This window comes from Acipenser ruthenus, chromosome 17, assembly GCF_902713425.1.
Source record: "Acipenser ruthenus chromosome 17, fAciRut3.2 maternal haplotype, whole genome shotgun sequence".
In the NCBI taxonomy this organism is placed as follows: Eukaryota; Metazoa; Chordata; class Actinopteri; order Acipenseriformes; family Acipenseridae; genus Acipenser; species Acipenser ruthenus.
The window spans coordinates 31611420-31623900 of record NC_081205.1 but is presented as its reverse complement, the minus strand read 5'-3'; the positions used below and the strand labels follow the sequence as shown (position 1 = coordinate 31623900).

Below are 12481 nucleotides of genomic sequence, written 5' to 3'. Positions count from 1 at the left end.
TTTTGATTGCTATAGAAACGGCCTCACTGAATCTCGCGAGTCTCCAAAGGGCGGGGGTGGGGGGAGGATGCTCATTAGAGCAGGATGTGAGTACAGCGCCAGACACTTTGTGGGAGTGCGCGTCGGAAATAGGGACGTGGTGAAACACACGGCTGCTACTTGGGAATTCATAATTTAGGTACTGACTGTATCAAACCCGCGCAAGACAGGACTAATAATACAGCGCAGAGAGGGCGAGCTAGCAGAGCGCAAGAAGACCGTGGAATGGCATCTCCCCAGCCCATTAAGGGTATTCTGAAAAACAAGAGCCACCGGATTTGCGCCGAGGCCGAGGCTGAGGTAAAGCCGGCGGTAGAGAAGCGGGAGAGAGAGGCTCCAGAGCCCGGCGAAGAGGATCAGCAGTAAGTGCAGCGCCGTATTCGAGACGAGATATATAACTTAAAAATAAAAATAAAAGTACAGCAAGTGACCGTTGTGGTGTTACTTGATTCAGTTTAAACAAGCTATTTGAAACAACATGTAGAGCGCCTTCCTGAATGTGTTTCTTAAAAATAAATACCTGTAACTATTTGAACGTTTGTTGGAAGAGTACTGTAATGTATATACAGACTGTTGTACAACTACGCACCAGCACTGTGTTGTATAGCAGCAGCGCTGTGAACGATGGCTTGTATTATTGTTGTTACTAATAATAGCGATGTGAGCAGTGTAATTTTTTTTTTTTTTTTTTACTGCATCATGAGCACCTGCAAAATTAACGCTGTGCTGAGTGGCAATAGTAATAGTACATTTTAAAAAGTAATAGTAAGTCTAGGTTATAACAGTACCATCATAAACAGTGTGGTTGACAGGTTCAGGTATCTCTATTTACATCACAGTGGTGTAAATATTGTATGACTGTGAGTCTGTATGACTCTCCTGCATATTGAGTTGACAGCGAATAGTTTGTATTGCAAGAAATCCACGCATTGCTAGGGGAGATGGAGTGGGGCAGCACAAGCATGTCATGCTGATGTGATGAATGTCAAGATACAGATGTGTTTGAAGCTGGGTGATGTGGTTGTCTGTAGGACCCAATTGGCTCTTGGGTTTTGTTTCAACTAGTGAATAAATACTGGTTTGTTTTTTTTCAATCTGCTGTCCAGTGCAGTGCACTTGTGGACCGCACCTGTGATCATATTTCAGTGATTGCTCTGTACACGGTACAGCCAGTGGTTGTTTTACATCTACTAGTAATGGAAAGTTGTCATTTAAACCTGTGCTTTTTGTGGAGTACTTTTGTACACTGTAAGGACTGGATTTACAGCATGTAAAGAGGTTGTCAGGCTGTCATTGATTTCTGCAGAATTCACACACATGGTACAGACCTTCAGCCAATCAGCAATGCCATACCATAACCATTTGCTTGTTCCATTTGACCAATGGATCATTCCCTGAAAATGTACTTGCATTGAAAAAATTCACTATCAAACTACTGACAACCCAAAAAATTCTGGATGATCAAACTTCTTTGTAGGTTAGATCCAACACCATGTAAAACCATGGGCTTGCCATAACAGTCTGGTATTGATTATTTATCGGTGTTCTGTGTGTTTGTGTATTCATGCACTGAAGGCTGCCTGGTGAAGTGAATAGACAAGTTTCCCTTTGACTGTCCTGGCAGGTTGTGTTCAAACCATACTGTAAGCATTCATACTCCTGCCTTCTTCAGAAAAACCGCAGTCAGGTTTTAATTTCACAGTTATCGAGTCTTTTTCACTTCAGATCTACATGTGGTTAAAGCTTGCATTCAAAAGTAAAAAAATAAATAAATAAAAGGAAATGCTGGGGCTCCCGAGTGGCGCATCCAGTAAAAGCACTCGCTAGAGTGCAGGATGCGCTCTATAGCCTGGACGTTGCCGGTTCGAGTCCAGGCTATTCCACAGCCGACCGTGGACGGGAGCTCCCAGGGGGTGGCGCTCAATTGGCCGTGCGTCGCCCGGGGGGAGGGAGGGTTAGGTCGGCCAGGGTGTCCTCGGCTCACCGTGCAGCAGCGACCCCTGTAGTCTGGCCGGGCGCCTGCGGGCTTGCCTATAAGCTGCCCAGAGCTGCGTTGTCCTGCGACGCTGTAGCTCTGAGGCGGCTGCACGGTGAGTTCGCAGTGTGTAAAGAAGCGGGCGGCTGACTGCACATGCTTCGGAGGACAGCGTGTGTTCATCTTCGCCCCTCCCGAGTCAGCGCGGGGGTGGTAGCGGTGAGCTGAGCCTAAAAAATAATTGGGCATTTCAAATTGAGGACAAAATAATAAAAACTAATTGGCAACGACTAAATTTAAAAAAAAAAAAAGGAAATGCTAGCAGTGACTAGTACTCCCAAATCCCAAAAGTAAGCCTCCTCTGTATAAAAATAGTCTCTACATTCTAAAAATGTTATCCAATATCCAGTCCACAGGGATGAGGAGTTACATAAGTATCGCACAGAAACTGTGCCTTCTGTAGAGCAACGTTATGTGCTTCACAGACTACACTATGGGCTTCCCTTGGCGAACAGATCTTTCTCAAATGCATCGGAATTTGTCAAATATATCAAATGAGATTATTTTGAGTATCAACCCAAGGATGCAAGACCCAAAACCCCTTGGGTGCAAAGTGACAGAAAAGCCCTGCTCCTCATCCTCCTGATTTCAGCCTGACAGATGGAATAGCAAGGGAGCTAGCAGCACCAATCTGACAGATCAAGGGAGCTAGCAGCACCAATCTGACAGATCAAGGGAGCTAGCAGCACCAATCTGACAGATCAAGGGAGCTAGCAGCACCAATCTGACAGATCTGCCCGGGGTGTAAATAAACAGATACAAGAAGGTCATTGAGGTGCACAGAAGTTAAACATCGGACTGCAAGGTAGGGCAGTGCAACTGGAAGCCAGTGCAAAGTCAGCAGGACTGGGCTGTTGGCTCAGGTACAAGTACAGGTACATAAGAAGGCAGACAGCAAGCAAAGTTTAGAACAAACTGCAGTCTGGCAAAAAGGATTTAGGAACCTATTGAAAGAAAGTAGGCCACTGCAGCAGTTTACATGGGTTGCAAATGAGCAGTGAATGTGAACCACCCAGTTAGAACTGTACGATTTGAAACGGATGTGAACCAACCTGGTGAATGTCATTTTGAAGTAAAAACTGTTGTTTTTCAAAATGAGCACTCTATTGCACAACCTTAAAGTTTGACAGTTGCTTTTCTCGTGTCGGGCAGGGTGTGGTGAGGTGGGGAGAAATTATAGTTCTCATTTTGAGAACACTAATGAGATTAAAATGCCTGATAGTGGTTTGGCAAATAAATCCAGAAGGTTTGACCAAAGCAGTTGCTAACTGAATGTTCCAAAGGGAAAGTCTGTGCTGTTCAGTGTTTGTGTATGTACACAATAGAAAAGCATGCTCCTTTTGGCATGATTCAATCTAACTATGTCTGTCTATCGGGACATCTGCGTGGACATTTCTCTGCACAGTTACAGTACTGCCATCCATTTTTTATTACTGCAGTTTTACAATCTTACACATACTGCAGTGTCTGGGAATCAGGTACTTTTATATTCAAGTGAGGTCAAATTTAGAGGAATATGATGATCCATTATATCCAATTATCTTCCCCACAACAGAGAAATAAAGGTCACAGGGCGTTTTCTGATCAGGTGGTCCAAAAAAAACAACCCAAAACAGATTTATATAATTTCATTACCTTGTTTCCTGAGGACTCAACATTTTGTTGGTAAACACATTTGTAAGTACTGTTAATAATAATATTCTTTTAAAAAAGGGTTTATGCCAGTGGCTGTGTATTTCCTTGCCTGTCACCTCGGGGAGGTGAGTAAGAGGGAGTTTCAGGCTGGGCTGCTCTGGATTGAAGCAGATTTATTGTGTGGAAAAACAGAAAGGAGCACAGTTCAGGGGCAGATGGCAGTTAGTAACTCAACTGGATATATTGTTCTTGACCTGCAGTGCCGCGTCACTGTTCTCAAAAGAAAAACAAAACCACTTGGTTCTGAAATTGTATAATGTATATTTAAAAACAAAAAGATATTCATTATGTAATTGATGCTCGTCTAGAAAAGTAGCTGTGTTTACTGTTGTAATTTTACATTGGGCTATTCAGGGTAAACCCATGTCTAATAAAGTGTGTGCTATTTAGTTTTACCAGTGAGCTTGGAGCTGCTTTCATAGTCACAGTGGATGACATTACTATATATTCAAGGTCCTCATTTCACAAATGATTGCCAGCTCTACGGGCTGAAATCTTTGACGGCTAATCTGTTGTGGCTGAGACTGATCCAATTCATGTCATTTAAAGCCATATTCCGATACTAATCTGTAACAGGATCCACCCCTCACTGCGTTGACTGCATATCATCTTCTTTGTTAAAATTATATTATTCTAATGGGGTCAGACTAAATTGCAATCCTTTGATAATGTGCGCTGTCACAGAGAATTACCTGGTACCGTGTCACATTCACAGCACCAATAAATATGTTTAGTCAGTGGAACTTGAATTAAATGTAAACCGAGCATTGAGTTGTCCATTATTTTCTTTTTTTTTTGCAAGAGTAGAATTCTGGGGAGATGGAAACTGGGATCTCCTGCATTCATTTTCTTGAATTCAGAGTTACAGTATATTTGCGTATGTAAAAGTAGTCGATTTATGAATTTTGTTTCAGAAAGAAGTCACAAAAATGGGACGAAATGAACATCTTGGCTACCTACCACCCCGCAGATAAGGATTATGGCTTGATGAAAATCGACGAGCCCAACACACCTTACAACAGGTAACAAGACACAGATAATTGCCGTAATTAAACCGATAATTACTGCAATTTTGTTTGTCCCTCATTACAGCTAGAACACGCATTTCATGCATGTAAATCCAACTTCACCAGTAATGTAATAAATGTTTTTATCTTACATTGGAGCTTTCGACTTTGACCCTTAAGTTAAACAAAGCCTTCCATAAAGGGTTGCCCAGCTGCAATAGCAATTGCAGTGCACTGTTGCAAAATACAGAGCAGATGAAGTGTATAAAATTTTCTGCAGCACCTGGCTCATACAGTATGTTCTGGTAGGGAAATGTTGTGTAATGGGGGAAAACTAGATTTATTGAATTTACCATTATGTGAGATGACCAACTACCCAGTAGGTGAGTAGTTTCATATGAGTGTGGCAATGTGCCCCGCCCCTGTGTGCATTTCTGTGTTGTATGTTGCGTGTGGTGTGTTAATGTTGGTGAATAGAGATGGCTGCACGGGATATAAATGGGTGTGTTCAGGGTGAAAGAACGGGAGAGAGTGAGGAGATAAAGTAAATAATCAATTGCTACGTGGTGCTGGAGGACCAGCACGGTACTTGTTTGTTTAGTGTTCGTCCCTGTGTGTTAGTGTTTTACAAAGTGTTTTTGTGTTTGTTAAAACCTTTTATTGTCCTGTAATTAATAAACCGCGCAGCAGCGCTTGCATTCATTATTTCACTTGTAGTGCTGTGTGTTCATTTCCTGGTTCTGATGACACCACTCAGCCAGACTGTCACCATGAGGATCAAAGTTGTTTTTTTTTTTTTGGTTTTTTTTTATAAATAATCCTTTCTTGTGTCCCTATAAGTAACACACAGCTCTACTCCTCTCTATCTGTCCTTTACAGAATGATAGGGGATGATGACGAAGGGGCTGTGAGTGATTCTGAATCAAATGAAGCAATTGCTGCTAAGGATTTGGCACAGCAGTAAGTATGGTCTAAGAGAAGGTTCTTTTCTGAAACTTGTTTGAGATTCGAAGCAATTATTTATTTAATTTATTTAATTTATATAGCGCTTTTTATACAAAAGTATCGCAATACACCGTACAGTACATAGCAGAAGAAAAAAACAAACCACAATACTTTTGTATAGCATGTCACACATAAAACTGCCACAGTCAGACCATTTAAATAACAGTATACACATAATACAAAAGCAACAATTTTAAAGTTACATTAAAACCCACTAAGATAAGAAAGCCATTTTATAAAAGTGCGTTTTTAGTCTTGACTTGAAAACTGTAATGACCCCAGCTTCCCTGACAAACGAAGGCAGAGCATTCCATAATTTCGGAGCTCTACAAGAAAAAGCCCTACCTCCCATGTTGCTTTTGCTGACCCTGGGAATAACCAGCAGCCCCGCATCCTGTGATCTCAGAGTGCGGTTTGGAAGATACCGGGTCAGTAACTCCTGCAAATAAACTAGGTGCTAATCCATTCAGGGCCATGTAAGTTAACAGCGAAATCTTAAAATCAATTCTATGCTACACAGGGAGCCAATGTAAAGAGGCCATAACAGAGGTAATATGTTCACTTTTCTTGGTTTTAGTCAGAATTCTAGCGGTGGTATTCAAACTGCAAGCGGGATACCAATGTTTTGGGACACCAGAAAAAATGTGCATTACAATAATCCGTTCTAGATGAAACAAAGGCATGCATTAGTCTCTCGCTATCAGATATGGAAATAATTGGTCCAAGTTTGGCTATATTTCTCGAATGGTAAAAATGTACTTTAGTAACTTCCCTACTGATTATTTTGCTTTATTTCTGCAAAGTTGCATTCGACAACATACTGCAAAACTGTTTTTTCAAGGGGTGCTACCAAGGCAGTAACATTTCATAAGGTTCTGGGAGTGCTCTAACTTAGACCTTTGAGAAGGTCTTTGTTTAGCTGCTGCTTCTCTTTTTTTTTAAAATTATTATTAGTAGTATTATTTATTTGAAATCCTGAAGCAAAAAATAAATAAATCTGGTCCCTGCAAAAAGCATGCAGAAAACCCCTGACAGTGGAAATGCTGATATTCACAGATGTCTCTTGTCATACGCTAGTAAGTATTTTTAACTGTAAATTATCATCTGTGTTTTGCACATTGCTGGCACCAGGATGTTTCCTGCCGATCCAAGGACATGGTGTTCTGAAACATTGCGGACACTCTTGCATTTTCATTACATTTATAAACATGGTGTTGGCTACAGTAATGGTTGGGGTAGGTTGTATTACTGGGTGGGAAACATTTATGGATCATAAATAGTGCTTCAATTCTTCAATTTATGATGCTGGAAACTAAAACAGTACCGTATGTATTTGTAAAACTTTTTTAAACCATGAAGCCTTTGCTTTGTAAAGACTTATTTTTTTCAGGTTACTACTGCCTTTTCAACCACAAGTAACATAAATGGGGTCAGGTAGATATGCATTTTGAATTGGATTATATAAATTAATCTCTTAATATACAGTACAAATATATTGTCGTCTCTGTTTGTGGGGAAAAAATAGTCGGTTAGGAAATTAGATCACAAATTTCAACACATTCTAAAGAAAGCCTTGAACTGATTTCTATTGCTTGCTGCACGGAAAGCAATGCAGATGACAAACTGCACTGCTGTGCTCAGATTATTAGCAAAACCTGAAACTGGAGCGATGCTGCAGGCACAGCTGACTGGCTCTGATGGGTTTGTCAGCGGCTGGCCTGAAACCTTACCCAGCGGGCCTGAGCTATTGTCTTCAGTTCTGGGGTTGCTTTGTCATTCCATGAAGAAGCACTGAGATGGGAAATAGCTGCCAGTCTTCCATTATTTGACTTCCTTTGTTACTATTTTTTTTTATTATTATTTATTTATTTATTTTTTAATGTATTTTTACCAGTAGCTGGTGGCTAAATTGAAACATGCAGTGAAGGCTTCAACATTTTTTTTTTCTGTTTCTTTTGACAGTTTAAACAAATACATTCCTGCTACAAATATAGGTCAAAACTATGTATTATTTGTGTTGTGTTCTCACTTTATTTTGTTGGGAACTTGCATGCATGATGCAAATGTGTGAAGATCACATCCTACACATTTTTTAAACATTAAAACAAATTTTGTTGACATCTGGATATCTTTTTGTTTGTTTGTTTGTTTAATCAAGAAAATATATTCTTTGTTAGATCTGTGCAAGGGTAATCTTAACCTAGCTGGTGGAATTTGACTAAGAGGAACATATATTTACTTGGATTAGAGTTTACCTGGCACATAAAATCCTGTTATAATCTGATTACTAAACCATTAGAACAGTCTTGTAAATTGAGATTTAGGAATCAAGTTGAGCCTAGTAATCCGCAATTGCATAACCTGTTTCGAATCCCTTTTTCTAATCGGATTTCACCGTCATGTAAAACTTAGCATGCGCAAAACTGAACAATGAGATTTTGAAATCCCGTTTTCCATGTGAATCCTGTATTCCGAACACTTGCTCTGCTTGCCAAGAAATCGTATTGCTTGAAACCATGCAAACATACTGAATAAGGTTGGAAACCGTGTTATTACATTTCCTGCTCTGCTCGGCATGGCAGAGGCAGCAGAGAGGAGGATGTCTGGAGTCGTCTGACCTGCTGTGACGTTTGAGTTTCTCTCACTAATCCTGAATTTTGCAGGCTGGCGGCAGCAGAAGGCAAAGATCCCAAAATTTTCATGAGGGAGGAGGAAGAGAGCAGCGAGGAAGAGGACGAGGAGCTGTCTCCGGAAGAAGAAGGTGGGAAATCCTTGTGCTCTCAACTGAGATTTTGTTACACATTCCTGTAGTATTTAATTTGCAGGCCGTTGAGTTGTCTGCGTTTTACGGCTGTAAAGGTCCTAATAATATAAGTTTATATTCCCTGGTTCTTATTTTAGGATTCATTTCTACTCCTCAATTTTTTAATCCAAAACAAAAATAAGTGTAAAGTACTTGTATTAAGTTTTCTTTCTTGCTATTATTTTAATTAGTTATGTAAGTTTACTGATAAATGTTCATACATTATATATATATATATATATATATATATATATATATATATATATATATATATATATATATATATATATAATATATATATATATATATAAATTCTTTCAAAAGACATTCTGTACAATTAATTGAAAATAAATATAAATAGACAAGTAAAAAAAAAAAAAAAGGAAAACTAGCTAAAATTATTTTCACTTCAGAAAGGATTCATTTTATTGAATAACAAAGAATCATTAAAGTACAGTATCCTTGGATAACCTACTGCTGAAAAAAAAAAAGTTAAAACCATGTTTAGCCTTGCCAGCTTTTCCATTCTGTTTTGAATTAAATTCCATTTGTGTACAGCACCAGTGTATTGTTTTAATGAATTTCTTTGTGAATGGAGGATTTATAATGGATTACCCGGTAGTCGTGTCTGACGCAACCTTTTTAATCTAACTGATTAAAACGACACCTAATTAAATAAAGGTCTTTTAGCTACATACAACGGGCAATGACTGAAACAACCAAACAATGCTGTTAAAAAGGGTTACAGAAAATGAAGAGCATTGAAATTAGACAGTGTGTTTATTGCATTAGTGAACTGTAAACATGCCTGGAGGCAGGGAGATTTAAACAGATGGATCAGCAAAACACTGATGTAAGAATTATTTGATTTAGAGTTGCTCGTCTCTGTATATAATGTACAGTCATTTGGTGATGGTGAAATAACTCCTTTAAAAAAAAAAAAAAAAAAAAAAAAGCAGCATTATTATCATGCTTCTAAGGTTCTAAGGTGGGCTGACTATCAGTAATCAGATCTGGGCAGGACAGGGCCAATCTCATGCTCTAATGCAAGTATCAGACAGTATTGAAGGTCAGACCTTTTTAACACTGAAAGGTTTTAATCATATATTTTAGTTCAACTTTAAATGGACATGCAAGTTTTTTTGTATTTACTTGGTACTCAGATGTTTGGGAGCTCCCATCCTCGGTCGGCAATGGAATAGCCTTGACTCGAACCGGCAATGTCCAGACTATAGGGCGCGTCCTGCACTCCACGTGGAGCGCCTTTACTGCATGCACCACTCGGGAGCCCCTGTGAAAGTAGTATTTTAACTGTATGTGGCTCCAGGTCAGTTTTGGTGTTGGCTGTTGCTGTTCAGTTCTGGCTATGCAATGATTAAATCCTTCCTGACCTTTACCAAGACAAAAGCATTTTGAGTGACCATATGCAAAGTGTAGCATGCCCCTACTGCAGGTAAGCATGATGCACATCTCCAATTCATCCAGCAGAGTGCAGTGCACACCCATTTTCTGTTTGATTAATTTTACCTTGTAGGAAATCTTTGAGTTGATCATAATGACATTGAAAAAGGTACAATAAGGGTATGCTATCAAAACAAATAAAACATGACATGAGAAGAATGATTACTTTAAAACCCAGTTACAGTGGATTTGCTGTGTAAAGAGAAATAATTACAGAATTGGACAGACAGTTATTTCCTGGTTTGAGGCATTTTGCTGTAAAAAGGAGAAAACAAGATTGTTTCCTTTTTATATATAAAATCAATGAGTGCAGCCTACATACTGTTTTGTAAAGCCTCAAGCAATTTCTGACTTTCTTTTCCTGTGTGTAGCGAAAAAGAATGAGTTTGAAATGAAGAGGAAAATACACTATAATGAAGGCATGAACATTAAGCTGGCGAAACAGCTGATAGCTACCGAGCTGCAGGAGGATGAGGAGGAGGAGGAGGAGGAGGAGGAGGATTATCGGGACGAGGAGATGAAGGATGAGACAGAGACAGAGGACATACACATAGACCTTCCACAAGGTGAACTTTGACAGCTTGATTTACAGTAACCGAGCTGCTGAAGGGAATGTCGTGATGGCTAGTGCTGTAGCACTGTGACAGGTTCTTTTCCGTGTGAAATTAGTATGGTGGGCTCAACTTCATCCTTGTGGGACAATAATTCACTTCAAAAAACCGCACCACTGGCACACATTTATTCACAATCTCTCCAATTGGTTAATGTAACATGTTGTGTTCTATTTTTTTTCTTGTCTTTTGCAGTAATTATTGAAAGCCAGGAACTAGAATCGCAGGATTCCTAGAAGGGGGGGGGGGGGGGGGGGAGTCTTCGAGCCAGCTCTGTAACAACTGCAGCATCGCGTTAGGGATGCAAGTAATAGTTGCTTCAGAGCTGGGTCAAAGAACACACTGCTGCTCCACAGCTATGCCATTCACACCTGTATTTATGAACACTGTAATGGAGCACATTGAACAAACCATCGTGTTTCTTCAGCTGCCAACTTTAGAATGTATTATTAGCAAGAAAGAAAAAAAGACTGTTAACAGACACAGGCCAAGGATGCTTGCCTGATGCTGTGTATCCCAGTGCCTAAGGGCCCTGCCACGTGAACTCCACTCCATCGACATGAGTACAGCAGTCAAAGCACTCTTTGTCTTGGCTGCCTATCCGCTAACACCTCTGAGAGAGGCACCATTTATTTTTAATTTTTGTTGTGTCCTCCAAGATGTTCTGAACCTAATGCAAGCATTGTTCTGGACTGAAAATGAAGCAGTTCTGGTTGAACTTAACTGTTACTACCCATGTGTGTTTTTTTCTTTTTTAAAAGATGATTTTACATTACAGTAGGAGGGTGTACCAAAAACACTGTAGACATGTTTGCTAACATAAAGATGTTCAGAACTATTGTCACACCTTATGTATGTTAAATTGGCACTGAATTATTGTATGCTGCTTTAGCTGTGTACAGTGCAATGGGGGATTAACTTGCTGTTTTAATGTGGAATTATGCCTTTGTGGAAATTTAATTATATTATGATGGCTATTATGACTGCTAATAAAATGATGCACTTGGATACCTTTTTTTTTTTGTTTGTTTTTTTAATTTTAGAACAAGAATTCTCTGCCTATAGTAGGGCCATCTTATTTTATTAGTTGCTGCTTTGGTGTTTTCATACCCTCAGGCACGCCTTTTTCATTATTACTATTACTGTGTTTTTGGGGGGTTTTTTTTGCAGTGGTTTGTCCACTGTTGTGCTGCTGATGCTGCAGCATTTTTTTGTTTTTCTTCAATTCCCTTACAATCTTGTGAACAGGCGTGCCCGGCATTGAAAAGAATCTGAAATTGCTCAATATACCAATGTCTAAAACCTACAAGGTATACACCAGTCTTAAGAGTTATTCAATCTTGGATAACAACATCAGATGGATTCATGTTATGCTGAACGTACTTTGCTTTTATTTGTATGAAATATTAAAACTGAGGTTCTCACATTTATGTGTGTGTTTTATTTGCTGCCAGAATGATCCACAGTTGATTTTTTTGTTTTTAAAGTACTGGTTGATTTCAGACTGACTCGCTGGATTTATCAACTATTTAAACTGCATCTGTAATGTGCTTACTTGTGAAAATGAATAGCTCTCCTGTGGTTTTAATTTGAATGTCTGACTGTTTTTGTATTTGTTTTGTTAATAGTAAAAGTATTTGTTAAAGTATTTGAAAACAGCTCATGTGAGACCTAGCAAAGTGGAAGTACATAGCAAACACAATTTTAGTTTTGATGTCTTGCAACAAGAGGTAAACATTGTGGACTGTAATAAACACAGAGGTCTGCTGAGTGTTTACCTCCAAGTCCTCTGCATTTAATGAGTTTTCATTTTTAAACAAACAAA

General features: G+C 39.3%; 1 protein-coding gene across 1 annotated transcript; it reads left to right on the top strand.

Annotated features, from left to right (window-relative positions):
* The first annotated feature begins 66 nt into the window (after nt 1-66).
* Nucleotides 67-11664, top strand: LOC117422965 (protein phosphatase inhibitor 2-like). The gene is made up of 5 exons (XM_034038228.3): nt 67-401; nt 4684-4791; nt 5656-5736; nt 8445-8542; nt 10417-11664. The coding sequence occupies exons 1-5, from the start codon at nt 265-267 to the stop codon at nt 10620-10622; spliced, it is 630 nt and encodes a 209-aa protein (XP_033894119.2). The 5' UTR covers nt 67-264; the 3' UTR covers nt 10623-11664.
* Nucleotides 11665-12481: the final 817 nt, after the last annotated feature.